Below are 17,960 nucleotides of genomic sequence, written 5' to 3'. Positions count from 1 at the left end.
GTTGTAATTTCATTTAATTGCACTTTTTTATCAAAGTGATGTATGTTTTTTCTATTGGTTGAATAGTTCAGTAGATTTCTTTTTGACCCGCTAGAGATGAGGGGGAGGGGAGGTAGAGCGTTCTCTCGCATTTGTTGTTTTCATGGTGATAACATTATTTACTTTTAAACCATAAAAAATATTCTCGATTCCAGAGAACGAAACAACCGATTAAAACATGAGAAAACATAAACTATTATGAATTTTTTAATATTACTGATATGCGAAATAGTCTATAGAATCGAGCATTTGCCGTGAAATGGTAGCATCCTTGATGGGTTTCTGCCAATATTGGACCCCATTCGAATATATCACAGTGAAATATGTTTATATGTGAAATATTTTGTTAAATTTAGCCTCCTCTTCTTTTTCTCCCCCCCCCACCCCTCCCCCGTAAAGAAAGCCGTTCCTTCTCATTTAACTTTCAGCTCAAGGCAGAATGTACAGGGCTGCCTTCTCGAAATCGTCTTAATATGACTTAATTGCACTTTTTTTCAAAGTGATGTGTGTTTTTTAGGTCTTGGTTGAATAGTTCAATAGATTTTTTTTTTGTTGACCCGCGAGAGATGAGGGGGAGGGGAGGTAGAGTGTTCTCTAGCTCTCGCATTTGTCGTCTTCCTGGTGATAACATTTTGGACTTTCATTGTGAAAATAAAAAAAATATATGTATGTATTCTCTTTCCAGAAAGCGAAACAACCGATTAAAACATGAGAAAACATAAACTTTTATAAATCGCTTTTTAATATTTTCACTTGGGAATTAAACCTTTCATCTTTCTGGGGATACGGGGAGGGGAATGGTGGTATCGTTAAAGGCAGGCTTTGTGTTTTTTATGATCACACCTTCTTTATATAACTTTTTTGCCCTGTCACCCTCCTTATAACCCTAACAATTTTCAAATGAACCCCCACCCCCGCCACCAAGGGAAGAAGGATAAATTTCGGTTAACATAATATGTTCTAATATTTATCACTTAAAACTTGCAGTTTTATGACGTTCTTTTTAATTTCTAGAATTTTAAGTAAATGTTTAATTTTCTCTCTTGCAATACCCAAAATTGGTAAAGCAGAAGTGGGAAAAAACATGCAAGGACAAATAAATTTATTAATCTGTGTATCAGTCCACCTTTCTATTGTGGGTTTACGTATTTCCGGTAGTGCAATTTCATCTTGCGAAATGCTAGTATTTGTCACATGCTAATGTATTCGAGCAAGAAGTACTCGAAAAATAGTGTCAATAGTAGTAATTTTGATTTTCTCAGTGAAGCATCATAAGCAGAGAAGCGATCGTCTTTGGTATTCGCAGTTGAGTCTGTCCTATAAGTGTCATAGAATCCAAATGGCGCCTGTATCAAAGAAAGGCAAGCGGCATGATGGCTTTAACAGAAGACAACAGAGGAGCTGTCGCAAAACCGTCTACAATGTAAGAAACCCTACTTATACTTTTTTGACGTGTATTCTAATTGTCGAGCTTATTCCAGTTTAAATTTCACCGCCATTTTTTTTAAAAAAGCAATTTTCCTTCGTTCCTTCGCTGTTCACGGGAATGTCCTACAGTCATGTTTATTTAAAGAAACCAAAAAGTAACGCAATACAAAGCACGTTGTTCGCTGACCTTATGTTACGATGACTTAATACAAAAAGGAGGAGATTTTGTGCCGCAAGGGCAACTAGTTACGCGGGATGCCCTGAAGGGGCATACCGTGTCTAAAAACGGGTCGATTTCTTTTTTTTACGCGGGATGCCCTTAGGGGGCATACCGTGTCTAAAAACGGGTCGATTTCTTTTTTTTCTTTTTTTTTTTTCTTCCTCCTAGCTACAAATCGGTACATTAATTTATTCATTAAACTCTCCCCTCTCCTACTCGGGATGTATTGTTCTGATTGTCTTCAACAACAGCAGGCCAATCAAAATCCATTCTTGTCGCTTATATCGCGAGGGAGGGGACCCACTCACCCTTACCTGTGTGACGTCAATGCATCATTTGATATATTTATTAAAGACGGATTAAGTCGCGCCATATTGTTTTAACATGTTCTGGACTCAAGTGTGCCGTTTTCAAAGGGAAATTTCACCATTTTGAAGCGGTAAATCGAAAGAATAACTTCTAAGAAGCACCCGACACGTAAAACGGTGGAAATTGGTGAGTTCTTAGTGAAGGAATCGTGCTTTGTTTGACAGTCTTAGGCCACGACGCGAGACAGAAAAGAGGTCATTGAGAACCTTACGTTATCGTAATGGAATTTGACAAATTTCCGCTGATAGTCTGAGTCGCGTAACACACGGAAAACAACGTAACGCGATCGTCGTGACTCAAACTATTCCATTAGCAAGGATAGTTTTATCAATCGGCGAAGCATACAGTTGGAATAAATGAATCAGCCCCAGCATCACGCGTAATGCCAGTATAGCAGGCATCTTGTTTTTTTTTTTTCTTCCTCGTAGTCACAAATCGGTACATTAATTTATTCATTAAACTCACCCCTCTCCTACTCGGGGTGTATTGTTCTGATTGTCTTCAACAGAAGCAGGCCAATCAAAATCCATTCTTGTCGCTTACATCGCGAGGGAGGGGACCCACTCACCCCTACCTGTGTGACGTCAACGCATCATTTGATTTCTTCATTAAAATTGCATTAAATTGTCGCGCCATATTGTTTATAACATGTTCTGGACTCTAGTGTGCCGTTTTCAAACGGAAATTTCACCATTTTGAAGCGGTAAATCGAAAGAATAACTTCTAAGAAGCACCCGACATTTAAAACGGTGGAAATTGGTAAATTCCTGGCGAAGGAATCGTGCTTTGTTTGACAGTCTTAGACCACGACGCGAGACTGAAAAGAGGTCATTGAGAAGCTTACGTTATCGCAATGGAATTCCCGCAATTTCCCTTGAAACCCTGAGTAGCGTAACACAAGAGAAAACAACGTAACGCGATCGTCGTGACTCAAACTATTCCATTAGCAAGGATAGTTTTATCAATCGGCGAAGCATACAGTTGGAATAAATGAATCAGCCCCAGCATCTCGCGTAATGCCAGTATAGCAGGCATCTTGTTTTTTTTCTTCCTCGTAGCTACAAATGTGTACATTAATTTATTCATTAAACTATCCCCTCTCCTACTCAGGATGTATTGTCCTGATTGTCTTCAACAAAAGAAGGCCAATCAAAATCCTTTTTTGTCGCTTATATCGCGAGGGAGGGGACCCACTCACCCTTACCTGTGTGACGTCAACGCATCATTTGATTTCTTCATTAAAATTGCATTAAATTGTCGCGCCATATTGTTTATAACATGTTCTGGACTCTAGTGTGCCGTTTTCAAACGGAAATTTCACCATTTTGAAGCTGCAAATCGAAAGAATAACTTCTAAGAAGCACCCGACATTTAAAACGGTGGAAATTGGTAAATTCCTGGCGAAGGAATCGTGCTTTGTTTGACAGTCTTAGACCACGACGCGAGACTGAAAAGAGGTCATTGAGAAGCTTACGTTATCGCAATGGAATTCCCGCAATTTCCCTTGAAACCCTGAGTAGCGTAACACAAGAGAAAACAACGTAACGCGATCGTCGTGACTCAAACTATTCCATTAGCAAGGATAGTTTTATCAATCGGCGAAGCATACAGTTGGAATAAATGAATCAGCCCCAGCATCTCGCGTAATGCCAGTATAGCAGGCATCTTGTTTTTTTTCTTCCTCGTAGCTACAAATGTGTACATTAATTTATTCATTAAACTATCCCCTCTCCTACTCAGGATGTATTGTCCTGATTGTCTTCAACAAAAGAAGGCCAATCAAAATCCTTTTTTGTCGCTTATATCGCGAGGGAGGGGACCCACTCACCCTTACCTGTGTGACGTCAACGCATCATTTGATTTCTTCATTAAAATTGCATTAAATTGTCGCGCCATATTGTTTATAACATGTTCTGGACTCTAGTGTGCCGTTTTCAAACGGAAATTTCACCATTTTGAAGCGGTGAATCGAAAGAATAACTTCTAAGAAGCACCCGACATTTAAAACGGAGGAAATTGGTGAGTTCCTGGCGAAGGAATTGTGCTTTGTTTGACAGTCTTAGACCACGACGCGAGACTGAAAAGAGGTCATTGAGAAGCTTATGTTATTCAAAAATTTCCAGTGAAAGTCTAGGTCACGTAATACAAGGGAAACAACGTAACGCGATCGTCGTGACTCAAACTATTCCATTAGCAAGGATAGATTTATCAATCGGTGAAGCATACAGTTGGAATAAATGAATCAGCCCCAGCATCACGCGTAATGCCAGTGTAGCAGGCATCTTGTTATACACGAAAAATTAGATTCTTACTGGAAGAAGAAACCTATTTTTTTTTTTTTTTTATTACCACTAGGTTAAGATAAAATGCAAGTCAACTGGAGGAATTTGCAAGGTGGCAAATTGTAAAAAAAGGGGACAGTTTTTTAAACGGCTCGACAAACACCTGGTCAGGGCTCATCCTCAAGTAACACAACAGAAGCACAGTGCCCTTCCTAGCGTGCCCACGAGAGAAGCAGCTCATATGCGTTATCATCAAAAAGAGGAATGTGGGCTTTGCGGGAAAACACTTTTGCTTCGGCCACACCTCAAAAAGGCACACAAAGTAAATACGTGGGATGAGTATATACAAAGACTTAAAAAACTGAAAGGAAAGAAAAGATTTCAAATAACGCCGATTGTGGAAAACTCAGATGTCCCCGCCGGAGGATTAAATTCTTTGTTAAAGGAAATTACCCCAATGGTCGCTACAGATGAGGGGAAACAAAGCCTGAATAGCCGAAAGCTTATACCCGCTGCAAAGAAAGAAGATAGCATAGATAGTGACGAATCCCCTCCAGGAAGTCCCTTAAATGTGAAAGTTCCATACAGCGAAGAAGAGTTTCTTCGCTTTTGCGTACATAACACAAATTTATATATGGTTCTCGCCACCCATCAGGCAATAAAGAGTGGCAAGAAAGACCCTGTCATATTGCTAAATTACTTAAGTAAAAATAAGTTGAACATTGAATACTGTAATTATATTGTAAATACAAACTTTATTCCAAAAATTTATGGCTACTATAGATTTGCGAGATATTATCCTTACGGAAAGGACAAATGTATATCTTGTACTTTAAAGACATGCTCTTGTGGCAAGCTTCCCAGGTCATTCTATACATTTTGTCGCAGGCCTTGCAATGAGGCACATTTTGATTGCCAAATTTGCAAAAACTGGGGGATTCGGTACCACGTATGCGACGATTTCTTTTGGTGCAAGACATGCGACGAAGCTGCAAAGAGGTGCTCAATCCCAATAGAGCAACTTTAACTTTTGAGAAATTTGAGAAATTCTGTAAACATTCCCTGGCAACAAAAGCCTGGTAAAACCAGGGTTATACCCTGGTTCAAGCCTGGTAAAAAAACCGGGGTATCCTGGTTCGTGAACCAGACTTACCAGGCTTGAACCCTATGTGCAAAAAGTCTGGTTAACCCTGGTATTCCAGGTAAGTCTGGTAACCCTGGTCTTGCAAATAACCAGGGTTACCAGGGTATAACCAGGCTCCCAGACGTCTTGGTCAACCGGGCTAACCCTGGTAACCCTGGTAAGTCCGGCAACCCGGGTTCCATAAATAACCAGGGTTACCAGGGTTTAACCAGGCTCTAGAGTTTCCATGAACCAGTCTTACCAGGCTTGAACCCTATGTGAAAAAAGCCTGGTTAACCCTGGTTTTCTAGGTAAGTCTGGTAACCCTGGTCCTGCAAAAACCTGGTTAACCCAGGTTTTAGAATAACCAGGGTTACCAGAGTTTAACCAGACTTGACCCTGCAAGAACCAGGATTTCCAGGCTTTAATGCAATGTTGAGAAAGCCTGGAAAACTCTGGTATACTAACAGGTTTATGGGTAACAAAGATAAACAATTCTACATTTGGTTTGATGGCAAATTTGAATTTGTTTTCTTTCAGCAGCTGTAGATTCTAAAATAATATAATTTTATCAAAAGCATGGAATTTGTCCAGCACAAATTAGTTCATTAAACTGTTCAAATTGTGCTGGTCGTGACCAATAAATTAGAATTACTTCACGATCAGTCTCTGATATCTTAGATCAGATGTGAAACTACCAAATGTAATCACCTTTTAGGAACTATCCTAATTACATGTATTAAAGGGATACAGTCACCTGGTGCACATGCGCATTAGATACCATTTCTTAACTGATTTTCAAATCACGCTTCATCGCACACCCTCGCGCTGAGAAACGCATCCCTTGAAAAATCTAAACAGTCAAATCTTGTCGAGTCGAAGTATTTGCCAGTCAAAATTATTATAGTGATTATTAGGACACTCATTTCTTTGATATCATGGAATAATTTACTGATGGACTTGTCTAGGGAAAGCAAAAAGTCAATGAATACCTCTAAAGCCAAAGAATCATTTAATTGTTATTTCGGTATCCAGTTGTGTGAAAAATTATCTTACATGTAGCTGTTTCTACGTTTTTGCATGACAAGCAAGTTGAGTTCAAATATTACAGAATATGTCAATTTTAAAATGTAGCGAATCAACTGAACTGCAGTGTAACGAAACTACTTTGTAGTGAAACGACCGGTAAGCTTTATTTCTGCTTTCAATCATATATTTTGCTTTTATAATTTCGTTTCGACAGCTTCTCCACTATCTAAATTTAGGAACCAAAGCCATGTCATTGCAAGAACGCTTGCTTAACCCGTAAAAAAAACAAGGCTCTACTACAGGTTGTCCTTGTCGAGGAGATAATCGACTGTGTACCGAAGCTTGTCCTCGTCAGAGCTCCAAACCATGCAGTCATGACGCGAAGTTCGAATCATTTATGAAGATTCTCTCCGCACGAACCTTTCGTCAGGTTGAGAAAATGCGATTTTCCAAATATACATGTATATCATGGTGATTTGCTCTCCAATGTTTTTGATTGATTTCTCTTGTTATTTTAGTCGACGCAGGCAGTTAAGGTAGACGCTTTTCAAAAGGACAAAACTAGTGTCCAGGTCAGCGTGGTCACAAAGGTGACTGTGTCCCTTTAACATTTCATTATACAGGATTGACTTATCTGCTTGTGGTGCTCTTTTTCACCTGCCTTTTCACTTCAACTTCCATTTGCCTTGTTCATGTACCTGTACCATGGAGTATCTAGTAATAATAAACAAGAGAGTTTAACTTCTGAGATTACATGTACTTTATACATGTACAGTATGGATTGTGGAGGGTTCAGAGTTTGTTTTTGGCTTGATGCACCCACAGGTTGTGCTCTTTGGTCCTAGTGACAAGTGACATATGAATACAGGCAATATTTTTTCAGCAGTTTTCAATTGAGTGTCCAAAGCAATTTCATGTTTGCCTTGGTTTTGCTTTACACCAGCTGTGCTCTATGATTTGGTGGCAAAGTTCACATCACTGACAATTATTATTATTCTTCAACAATGGGAAGCCAAACCAAATGCTGTCTATGTCTGTTGTGAATGGTCAGAGTAATAATACACTCTCAGGTTTTCAGCACTAAATTGAAAACCATTAAAGGACACTATTCAAAGCAAAACTACATGTAGCAAGCAGACAAACCACTAAAGTCCTTATTAATATTACATGCCTAGCAGAGAAAGCATGTACATGTACATGTAGCTACAGGTGCAGTCAAAACCTTAAAGCCCTTTATCAATATTACATGCCTAGCAGAGAAAAGCTACATATGAAACCTTTTTTTCGACATGCAAGCAGTCAAAACGTTATAGCCCTTCTTCAGTATCACATGCCTACAGTGTAGCAGAGAATAGCTCCCATTCTTTTGAATGGTATCACAACAGTTCAAAGCTGTGAAATTTTGTAGTAATTGGCAAAGAAATGAGACATAAAGTAAAACTACTGACTGCCAATGGCTAAAGAGAGGTTTCAAAACCATTAACCTTGTAAAGCTCCAAGTTTACAGAAAGTATGATTTGACAGCCTTTGACCATCAACTTCCAGTAGAATTCAGCTGCTTTTTTTCCATGGCATGACAAGAATGTCCAGAAGCTCACTCCCCTTCTTTATTACTCCCTCTCCAAGGACCATTTTTGTCTTCGCCCTATACCCCACTTGGGAACCTGTTCACGGGCTATGTTTTTTATAGTTTCAAGAAAATGATTTATACATGTAGTGTGTCTCAAGGAAAGATCAATTACAGACGTTGCAGCGGTTGCTCCACAAGAGCAGAAAATTAAAAAGGCCAGTATGGCAGATCAGGCACCACAGAATCAATAATTATAACCATCATGTCAGTTTTCAAGATCACCAAAAGAAAATCAGCCACATCTTTACAAATGTATGTTGAGCCTTGCCACTAAATGGCTGCTAAAACAATTAAACTCCAAAGATTGGAATCAGTAAAATACCCTCTTGTTTACTGAATTAAAGGTTTTGGTCAGTTCAATGAGTCAGTCTTTATTTTTGAATAAAGATAATTTGCTCTTGGCATGGTGTTTACGGCATAGTTCAACACCAACAAGACAATTAGTATCATCTCCACAAACAAGAAAACAGGAAGAAACAGAATCTTAATTTTTTTTAATTTGTACACTGCATTGTTGGAAACTAGCAATTTGGTTGACAAACTAGAAGGACTACAAGAAATATTGCTGGCAAGTTCCCTGCAGGCTTTTTTCGAACTCAAACATTGACACACCTTAAAATGGTAAAAAACCTTTCACTTAGTACACTGTAGATTGGAGGACAATTCAAAATAATATTCTTATCTTCAAATTATATTTTTCTAGCAGTTCGACACACGACAACAAAAAGCGATGGGCAAGTTCCTTTTGGAAATTTTCTTCAACCAATCAGATTAACCACCCAGATCCTGGTATATGTAGAAATTACATCATGACATTACAGAATTTCTGTGGTTATTACTCAGATGCAGCTTTCAAGGGGAGACCGGGTAAATGAACAGAAGCGGGCAACAATACCCGTTCACTCAGGCTTACCAAATAGAAATTATTTTTTGATGAATTGATGAAGATTGGTATACTGTAATAGAGCATTCACACCTACAGTACATGTACAGTGCACACTGCAGTCAGTTCAAGAACTGCTACATGTATATCATTTTAGTGATTAATATGTACATGTAACACTGTACATGTACTGTAAGTCAGTTCCCATTATTACATGCTGGTTATGCAATGCTTTCGAGTGGTATACCGTGAACTATCCTATGAGTGACTTGATTTACATGTACCACGAGAAAGCACTGCATAACTACACTAATTTATCCCATGCCACTCATTTAACGACATGTCAATACGCGTATGCGTATATATGCATATGGGCATTACATGCAATTTAGGCGCATATTTTGGTTCGCTTATTTCTGATATGCACTGTAACTTTCCTGTTTCATGTCTGGTTCCAGGAATTCAAAATTAAGGTCAAAACTGGGGTATTCTTCTTCCATGTTTTACTCAGTGTTGGCAGTAATTTTTTCTGAATGAAAATTTTGAGTTGTCATACATGTAGGCTCTTCAATCAATCTTTTGGTGGAGAAAATTTTTAGGCTGCGAGGAACACCAGGATTTTTTCGGTTGCATACCACAAAATATGCAATGGGTTTCTAACTTTCTGATTGGCTGTATTCTCTATGGCATGGGATAAATGTATGTAAATGACTGCGCCAGGAAAAACAAAATACACTACAGTGTATTCATACTTTCAAAAATTTCCGCAGTTCAGCAATGGACCTTGAACATTACTTAATTTGAAAAACTGGCCCGTGAGTCCAGGAAACTCAAATTGGCAGGAAATTAAACAAAAACCTAATGTTGACTGAGCTGGAACAATTACACTATTAGAATTAAACTGCTTTAAACTACAGTGTACATGTATTTCAAACAAAATTAAACCACAACATGACTTCATTTACACTGAAATATAGCTTGCATGTATTGTACCTGATCAAGAATGGTGTTCCCAACATGGGAATGCATGAAGATGGTAATCTGTAAAAATAATTACAAACATTTTTATTGTTAGTCAGGTTAAGTACATGTACATGTGACCGCAAACTTCCATGTACAAAGAATAATATACAAAGCAATACACAATCTGTGAGGCTGAGTTTTATCGGGTTGCATTTTGCATGTACATGTAGTGGGTTTAGCAGTTTACCAGACTTTACAGACTGTATGTGAAATGTTCATATTATAACACTGTTGATGGCACGAAATCACCTGCAAATCAGTGTCAAGCACAGACACTTAATTTTGCCAGCATTACAGTCAGTGCAACCTAGAGCAATAGGCATAAGTCACCTACAGTAAATCTCAACCAACTGCTTTAGACTGAACATGAAACATAAACAATAATTATTACTTCTGGGAATCATACATTGTATGAGTCCAAAAAGACCCAGTAAAAATCAGGCCACACGAATCCCCTCACAAAATTTACACTGTACAGCCATGTCTTGCTTTTTCTTATACCATCCCACATCTACCCCACCCATGTACAAATCGCTTGGTTGCTCAGAAAAAAACTGCAGCAATAAAATGCTTTGACAAATAAAAACATGGTATAGATGTGGCTAAATGTAATTGAGGCAAAGTTAACCTCGAAGCAATGCTGGTCAGCTGTTTTCCCCAACTATATTAGGGGTAGCCCGATGTCTCTAGCAGGGGCACCTCGTGACTTTTATACGCAGTTGCTTACTTGCAGTTCTTCGCAAAGTGTTGTCTCAATTGCTTGCTGTTTGCGTGCCAGTTTGTGCTTTGTTTTTTCCCATCCCATCCCTCCCTCTCGGTGGGGGCTAGGTAAGTATTGGGTTGGTAAGTATTCCACTGAACTGTTCAGTGTGACGGTGCTTGGTGGGGGCCGCTCGCAGGGTTGCCATGGATACCTCCTCCTCATGCTAGAGCATTGCCCGGCTCCACCAACTTCAAAGGCACCAACTCCCAAGCTCATCTATTGGTGATGAGTTTAAAAATGGTTTAATAAAACATTAATGCCAAGATGCTATAGCCAGCATTCAGGTAGGTTGCAACAAATTCAATTGCCTGGAATGCCATTTGTTGCAATATTGGAGTGGATTCCTTTTATTAAGTGACAGTTTAAAACAGGTCAACACAGTATAAAAACAGCTTGTTGGGATTTAGTAAAGGATGACCACTACCACTTAAAAGAGGTGACCATTTAAAAAAGGTCAAAATGTTACAGTTATAAAGGAAAGAAATTTTGGATTTTGACAATTGACCGCCAGAGGGTGACAGTGCAGTGCAGTGTAATACAGGTTCGACCTAAAAAACTACAGTACATGCAAACTAAGCGTCATGTTTGCCACCTTTTGTTTAAGTCTTCTGTGACCAGATTACATTGCGCATAGTAGTATCTTGTTTGAAATAGAGCCCTGTTTTAAGCCATGCAGTCTCAAAGGTCACTTCTGTGTTATGAGCACTATGGCATTTTAGCACAGAAATTACTTTTGAGATCAAAATGAGAAACATGCGCCGGAAAAGGGCTCGATTGAGTTGCAATCGAGCCTCCTCTAAAATGAAGTTAACGTACTACAGAAAAAAAAAAAGTACATTTTGTCGAAAATCCGGTGAAAAGTTGGCTGATGTGGTTTCCTTCGGGCCTTCCAAGCCCATTAATTTTTAACCGATCGATACAAGACATGCCGCAATCGACTGAAGTTAAACAAATGAAATGGCCTCTGTTCCTTATTCACTTCGAGATTTCACGAAATAATGCACTAGTCAATTGAAACCCCCACCCCCCCGGACCCGGGACAGGTAGGGGGATTTGACAAAGGCCCTAATCAAATCATACCAAAACCTCCAGCCCCTGGGGAAAGTCTTGAGATCAAATTCCCCTCCCCCTGGGAACAAATTGACAAGGGGTTACAAAAAACCCCAAACCAAACAAAACAAGACAAAAGAAACCGTTCACACTGAATTAATCAGGAGCAAAGTATTGTTTAATAAGGCAATAGTTTTCTTTTAATACATCTTAACAAAACTTGTTGTGGATTATTCAATTTTGCAAGAATGTGAATTTCACATTACAACAGAGCATTTCTGAACAGTGGTAGCTTTCCTTTGAAAATGTTAAACAGCACATTTAGCGTAAAGCCGCTTTCGACTTGGTGCATCCACAAGTCCCATGCATTCAAAATGGAACCACTCTATAGGACAGCCAGGATTAGCGCGTGTTTAAGCCTTTTTTATAATTTAGCTCTCACGGGTATATCTTTGACTGACCGCCCTCTCAGTGTAACATATGAGGGGAAGGTCTTTGTAGATTTCTTTGAGCCATGGTTGTTGCTCCATTAAATGCCAGGCTTTCATGAGGATTTGTTTTAAGTTTAAGTTCTCGAGACAACCTCTTTCCTGTAGACGTGATTTAGGACTTTGAATTTACTCTTCAAATATGTTTTTAGAAGAGTTTGTTCTGAGAAGTCTCAGTGCTTCGCCCTTGATGAAGCCTTTTTTGACTCCTGGTGGGTGGCACGAAGAGAAGTGCGTATATTGAAATGTTTCAGTAGGTTTGAAGTGCGTACGCACATCAAGAACTGAATTGCTTCTGAATCTTTCACCTTTATAAATGTTTGTATCAAGAAATGTTTCTGTTTCTGAAATTTCAGCCGTAAATTTAATTGTGGGATGGTGTTTGTTTGCTTGCTCAATGAACTGCATCATCTCCTCTCCTTAAAGTCCAGAGGGAAAATATGTCGTCTATATGTCGTTTCCAAATGAGCGGTTTTAAAATCTCCGTTTTTAAAATCTCCGCAAAGGCGACTGCCATTTTTGTACCCATGGCTGCACCATGGGTTTGTAGGCAGAGTTTTCCGTAGAGCTGGAATGAATTTTCTTCTTTCTTTTGAATTGTCTTTAAACCAAATTTTGCGAAGCATTTCGCCAATAATCAGCCAATATGGATGGCGCGAAAATGACAACGTGCAGTCGATTGACTTCGCGAAGAACTTCGGTACCAGTCAACCACAGTCAAATCTCCCTGATTCCCCGAGGTGGGGACACTATAAAGAAGCAAAACACATCTTATCTACCACCCCCAGGGGACAGATCTCTGATCAAAAGTGCTTATATGCCCCTATTATCCCCCTATCTGTCCCGGGTCCGGGGGGGTGGGGGTTTCAATTGACTAGTGCATAAGATGTATGTAACGTATGTTAAGAAGGTGATAATACTCTGTAATAAATGGAAACGTCATGAAATGTAACCAGCCAAGAAGGGAAGAAGCATATCGATATGTTACTGACCTTGAAATCACCACGTCCTTTGATCGCTCCGCTTACCACAAATGATCGTTTCACAGTCATGTTCGAGCACGATAAAGCCTTGACCTTTGTTATCGTTAGCAAAAATAGTCTATATTTTCATCCGATTATCCGTTACCATATAGGTTATTTTTGCACACGATCAGAGCGAGTTCGTTTGCCGAGAAAACGGTTACAAACCAGTAACTGGTACCTCTTTCTTCAAAATGACCGCCTGTTGCTCCAGCCGTGGGACCGCGCCTCCTCAAGTCATGTGACTCTTACATCTGCTGGCCGCTGGTAGCGCTGGCGTAAACAAAAATAATATCGATCTCGATTCGTCGGAATGTAGTTGTCTGTGAATGATTGCTGTGGAAACTCTGAGCAGCTTAATTTCAGCTTCAGGATTCCGAGGAGATGTGGTCCAAATGACGCTATAAAGGTAAGATGCAGTAGTGATCTTTAATTGTATGAAATCAGCTGTACACGATGTAATATAACTTTGCTTTGGCGGCCATTTTGTTTGAAATATACATGTACTTGTAAGCTCAAACTTAACTGATTTCTGCCCTCAATGCAATATTCGGCATTTAAGCAAGTTTGACGTTTTGACTCCACGAGAAACAGGTCACAAATCTTTATTTCCTCTGTGAGGCCGGCTGTAACTCTATATAAGCTTACATGTAAAAGCAAAACGGTAACGGGTCGTTTCGCGCCTACGAGTTGTTTCTCCAACGGCCAGGCAACTAACGGCTAAGCCAGTTCGCTGATGTCTCATACTGATATAATACAAATTATATGTTTACATTTAGGCAGGGCCTAGCTAACATGAGCAAGACGAGGCACTTGCCTTGCCTTTCGAAGTAGAAAAACTACTATTACATGCACATTGAAGTTGAAAAGTAATCAGTTCCCCAATAAGCATTTTAGATTGCATCCTCAAAGCTTAATCCCCGAGATTAACCCTCATAAGCATATCAAGCTAAGGTAAAAATCCACTGATTCCAGAGGGCAATTTGTTCAAAATTACAAGTGAGAGTCATCACAAATTCATCCAATGCGACTGAATGGTGAGTTTGCAGACATCCAAAACTGGCCCTGGTAAAGTCACAATTTGCTTTGTTATGCATGTTAAATAACAGCCAAAGCTTCTGATTTCTCTGGTGGGATGGTTACTCTCTGCCTTCTGACTAATTAACTTTTTTGTGTACACTTAAAGTGCACTTACCATTATACAATGTACGGAGAGGATTTGATACTGACTGAACAAAGCCCTGTGTTCACTTGTTTCAAATTTATAGGAGTGCAAAGGTCATTTCTTTCCTATGAATTCTGTGGCTTTGGCTTTCTCTTTATTTTGAATTTAATGTCTACCATAATTCAGTTTGTTTTGCCACTATGCTTCTTATCCTGCAAGAATCATGAGATCATTGCATTAAGAGCAACTCATCCCGGAGAGGGATGAGATCTTCAAAGGATAATCTAAAGTTTTGTCCTGCCTGTTCATATCATGCATACTCAAAGCACAGTCAGTGACTAGCATAATTTTATGGTAAAAGGATGGCAAGGTGTTAAACTCCTGTGAAACAAACAAAGCAAGGCAGTGTATTCCAAGATAACACGTTCGATATTGAAATCCTAGCAGCATGCAGGATGTTTGTCCCATGAACCTACACGTAGTGTCATGGCCTCAGCTCCCACGAGTCTCCTGTAGCTCAGTGGTAGAGCATCCAAACTAATAATCGGAAGGTCTTACATGTAGGTTGGACTCCTGATAGGAGCACTCAGGTTTCTTTTTTCTGAGTACAGTGTGTGCCTGTGTCACTTTCTGGAATAATTCATCATTCTCAGCTTACAAGAAAGGCTCTTCATGTACATTGGCTGAAAGATATTTAATGGGCCAAACCAAACCTACATGTATGTGATGTAAGAAGCATAGTCACAAAACAGGCAAAACAATAAGTAAATTTACAAAATATAGAGATTAGGCAAAAGCCATGTGCAGAACGCATTACAAAGATATGACCTTTGAGCTATGAATGTACACAGGAAACTAAATTAGTCAAGAAATGGTGAGGAAAAGCAGCCAATATACGTGTAAAGAAAGTCTAAGACACGCAGGCCTTACACCATTTATAAAGTAAACTATCTCCTCATGACACTTGTCCCATAGGGGCCATGCCAGGAGCAATGCCAAAATAATAATGTTGACTTGCAAGAAACCAAAAAGTTGCTATTTCACATTTGAACAAGAATATTTTTTTGAACATTGTATCCATGAAGAAGAGCTCAAAATAGCATTCCAGAGCTTCTGCATTTCACTCTTTTCTGGGGGAGCATACGTGTACCCCCAAATTCCCCCTTGAAGCTCAAGTCTTTTTCACTTTCAATGCTCACCTCACCTTTCCTAAAAGTCTGGTTATGGCTCTGTCACAGAGAGAAAACATTTGCTATGTTGAGTCATGGGTATTAATAATTTTATGAGTGCCCCCTTCTCTTGCCACTTTGTAACTTCAACGTAAGTGAAGCTGTCCTTGATTGTATATATTGAAATGAATTCTTGAATGTATACATGTACGTACACACTTTAAAAGGACTTTTACATGAAGCATACCCGATGTATACCCTCCGGGCCAAAACTTGTACCATCTACTGTATTGCACTTTGCATAAAGGAATGGATTGTAGCTCAATAACTTCAACGCAAGTTATTGTACTGTATGTGAATTCGAGGTCTGTTTCTTCACCCTCTTGACACACAGTTGGTGACACAAAATCAATAACCCCATATGCATGTAAATTCAATGTACAATGTAACTTACCGGTAAACCTCATTCACGAGACACAGTCATCTGAGTGCTGGGTTTCACATGTGGTGATGTTCTGGTCAGTTGTTTCCCTGTCAACCAAGAGACATACTGTAGTGGGGTAATTCAGAAATTTACTTTGGCAATGTTTAATGAATTGGCCCCTACACTGACATTCAGTGTCAACATAGACAAACTGAGTGCAGTATGCTGGCAGGAGTTAATACACAGTAATTCTTGAGTTGTTCTACATTGGCTAAAAGAAATATCACACATTTAATGGGCCAAAGCAAACCTACAGTACATTTATGTGGTGTAAGAAGCATAGTCACAAAACTAAAGCTAGCATGAGGTCTGTTCTGGGAAAATGATTGTATTGGTCAAGTTGTTGCTTTCAAGTCTGCGCAGAACTTGTTTATGTTCTTTGTCTGGATGATGAAATATTTTGCTTTTATGTTGTAATAATACTGTGACATGACAGTTTCAACAGTTTGTTTTTCATAAGCTTAGAATAGATAGAACATTTTTGTCAAAATTGAAACACTTTGTTCCTTTCAAACATACATTGTACCATAAGTGGCCCATCTTATCGGTGTGTATAGACAAATTTGCACCACTCAGGGAGCCAATCAGATGGCTCCTTTTCAGTGCAGACCAGTTCAGTTATAATTTTAATGTCAATTTAATTAATATTTATTTAACTGTTTTCCTTGTTTTGCTTGACAACTATTGACATTGTTGGTGGAGAAAATCTTTCTTTCTTGTTAGCAATATGTATATGTAGGCAAAACAGGCATTTTAACCATTGGGGTGGGTAACAAGTCCTTATCCGCCTTGTTACAATTTATTTTAGTGATTGAAAATACATGTACATGTACCTATCATTATACACTGTATTGTTAGAACATTGTATTCAACTTTGTTGTGAATTGCAAGTTATGAAGCATCGAACCTTGGAGAAAGAAATACCGTAAAAAAAAAACTTTGAACCAAATTTTGTGCATTATGCAGTTTGTAATCATGCTCAAATGCCATAAAGTTTGAGATCATGAAAATGAAGGTGCAAGTAACTACAGTTGTATTTTAATGCGTTTTAAACATTTTTTGTAGGCTCTCCCATCCTCTAAGAGCCACTGAATAATTGTGTAACTTTAAATTAATATTTACACATGTATTTCCTCACCTTCTTTCCAGGTCCATTCCGGAAGAAGAAAAATAAATTTCCAAGCAGCAGAAACAGAGCAATCATTGACATCAAAATCAGATAAGAGTTGTATGATACAACATGTGTAATTTCAATGAAGTAAACATCAGATCATTTATGATACATGTATTATTTCCTGACACCAATGAGGCATTGGTGTGAAAAGGATTTTTTTCTCAGAAAGTTGTACATCAATTTCTTTACAAAGTTTATGGTTGTAGCTGTCAAGAATTTATCTTCTCAGCATGTACATTCTCCATTTTAAATTCCAAGCAAAGTGTAAGAAATTGCACAAGAGTTTGCAATAAAAGTTGTTACAATCTACCTGAACTTGAATGGGAATTTTGTTATTACTGTGATTTATGATTTTGTTTCTGATTGGTTGAGAAATTTGCGCACATTTTGCTACCCAATCACATAACGTACATGTACTAAAGTAAAACCATAGCCAAAGCAAACGTGAAAAAACGCCTGGATAAGCTACAGCGTAGGTTACTCTGTTTTTCTAGTTTGTTTTCCTACTACAGCTGAGTATGCACCCTTTTACTGAGAAAACCAGGCTAAACCTTGCTTTCCAGGTAATATTTGCCAACCTGAAACCTAACCTGAAAGCCTGGGGAAACCAGGCCAACCT

General features: G+C 38.9%; 1 protein-coding gene and 2 long non-coding RNA genes across 7 annotated transcripts in view; 2 read left to right on the top strand and 1 right to left on the bottom strand.

Moving 5' to 3' along the window:
* Positions 1-17,960, top strand: part of LOC146469801 (uncharacterized) — a 91,463-nt gene that overhangs the window by 42,397 nt on the left and 31,106 nt on the right. The gene's annotated exons all lie outside the window — the stretch shown is intronic.
* Positions 1,022-7,025, top strand: LOC146469806 (uncharacterized). Its single transcript, XM_085122812.1, has 4 exons — positions 1,022-1,462; positions 4,412-5,042; positions 5,541-5,639; positions 7,009-7,025. The coding sequence occupies exons 1-4, from the start codon at positions 1,379-1,381 to the stop codon at positions 7,023-7,025; spliced, it is 831 nt and encodes a 276-aa protein (XP_084978938.1). The 5' UTR covers positions 1,022-1,378.
* On the bottom strand, positions 5,388-17,318 carry LOC146469805 (uncharacterized). Of its 5 annotated transcripts, XR_014867147.1 has the most exons (6): positions 16,138-17,318; positions 15,714-15,743; positions 13,320-13,750; positions 10,276-10,333; positions 9,997-10,044; positions 5,388-7,204 (listed from the first exon to the last, which is right to left on the bottom strand). It is a non-coding gene; the product is annotated as an uncharacterized LOC146469805 (long non-coding RNA). The 5 variants fall into 5 exon arrangements; XR_014867145.1 differs by lacking the exon at positions 10,276-10,333; XR_014867146.1 differs by lacking the exons at positions 10,276-10,333; positions 15,714-15,743.

This window comes from Pavona decussata, unplaced genomic scaffold (assembly GCF_977016875.1).
Source record: "Pavona decussata unplaced genomic scaffold, jaPavDecu1.1 SCAFFOLD_117, whole genome shotgun sequence".
Lineage (NCBI taxonomy): Eukaryota > Metazoa > Cnidaria > Anthozoa > Scleractinia > Agariciidae > Pavona > Pavona decussata.
Note: the sequence above shows the minus strand (reverse complement) of the source record. Positions and strands in the feature narration are given on the sequence as shown.

Bases quoted from the DNA above. Each gene is read 5' to 3' on its own strand.
- LOC146469806 (XM_085122812.1), top strand. From the start codon at position 1,379: ATGGCGCCTGTATCAAAGAAAGGCAAGCGGCATGATGGCTTTAACAGA. The intron at 1,463-4,411 runs GTAAGAAACCCT...TATTACCACTAG, and splicing joins GTCGCAAAACCGTCTACAAT to GTTAAGATAAAATGCAAGTC. The intron at 5,043-5,540 runs GTAAAAATAAGT...CTGGTATTCCAG, and splicing joins CATATTGCTAAATTACTTAA to GTAAGTCTGGTAACCCTGGT.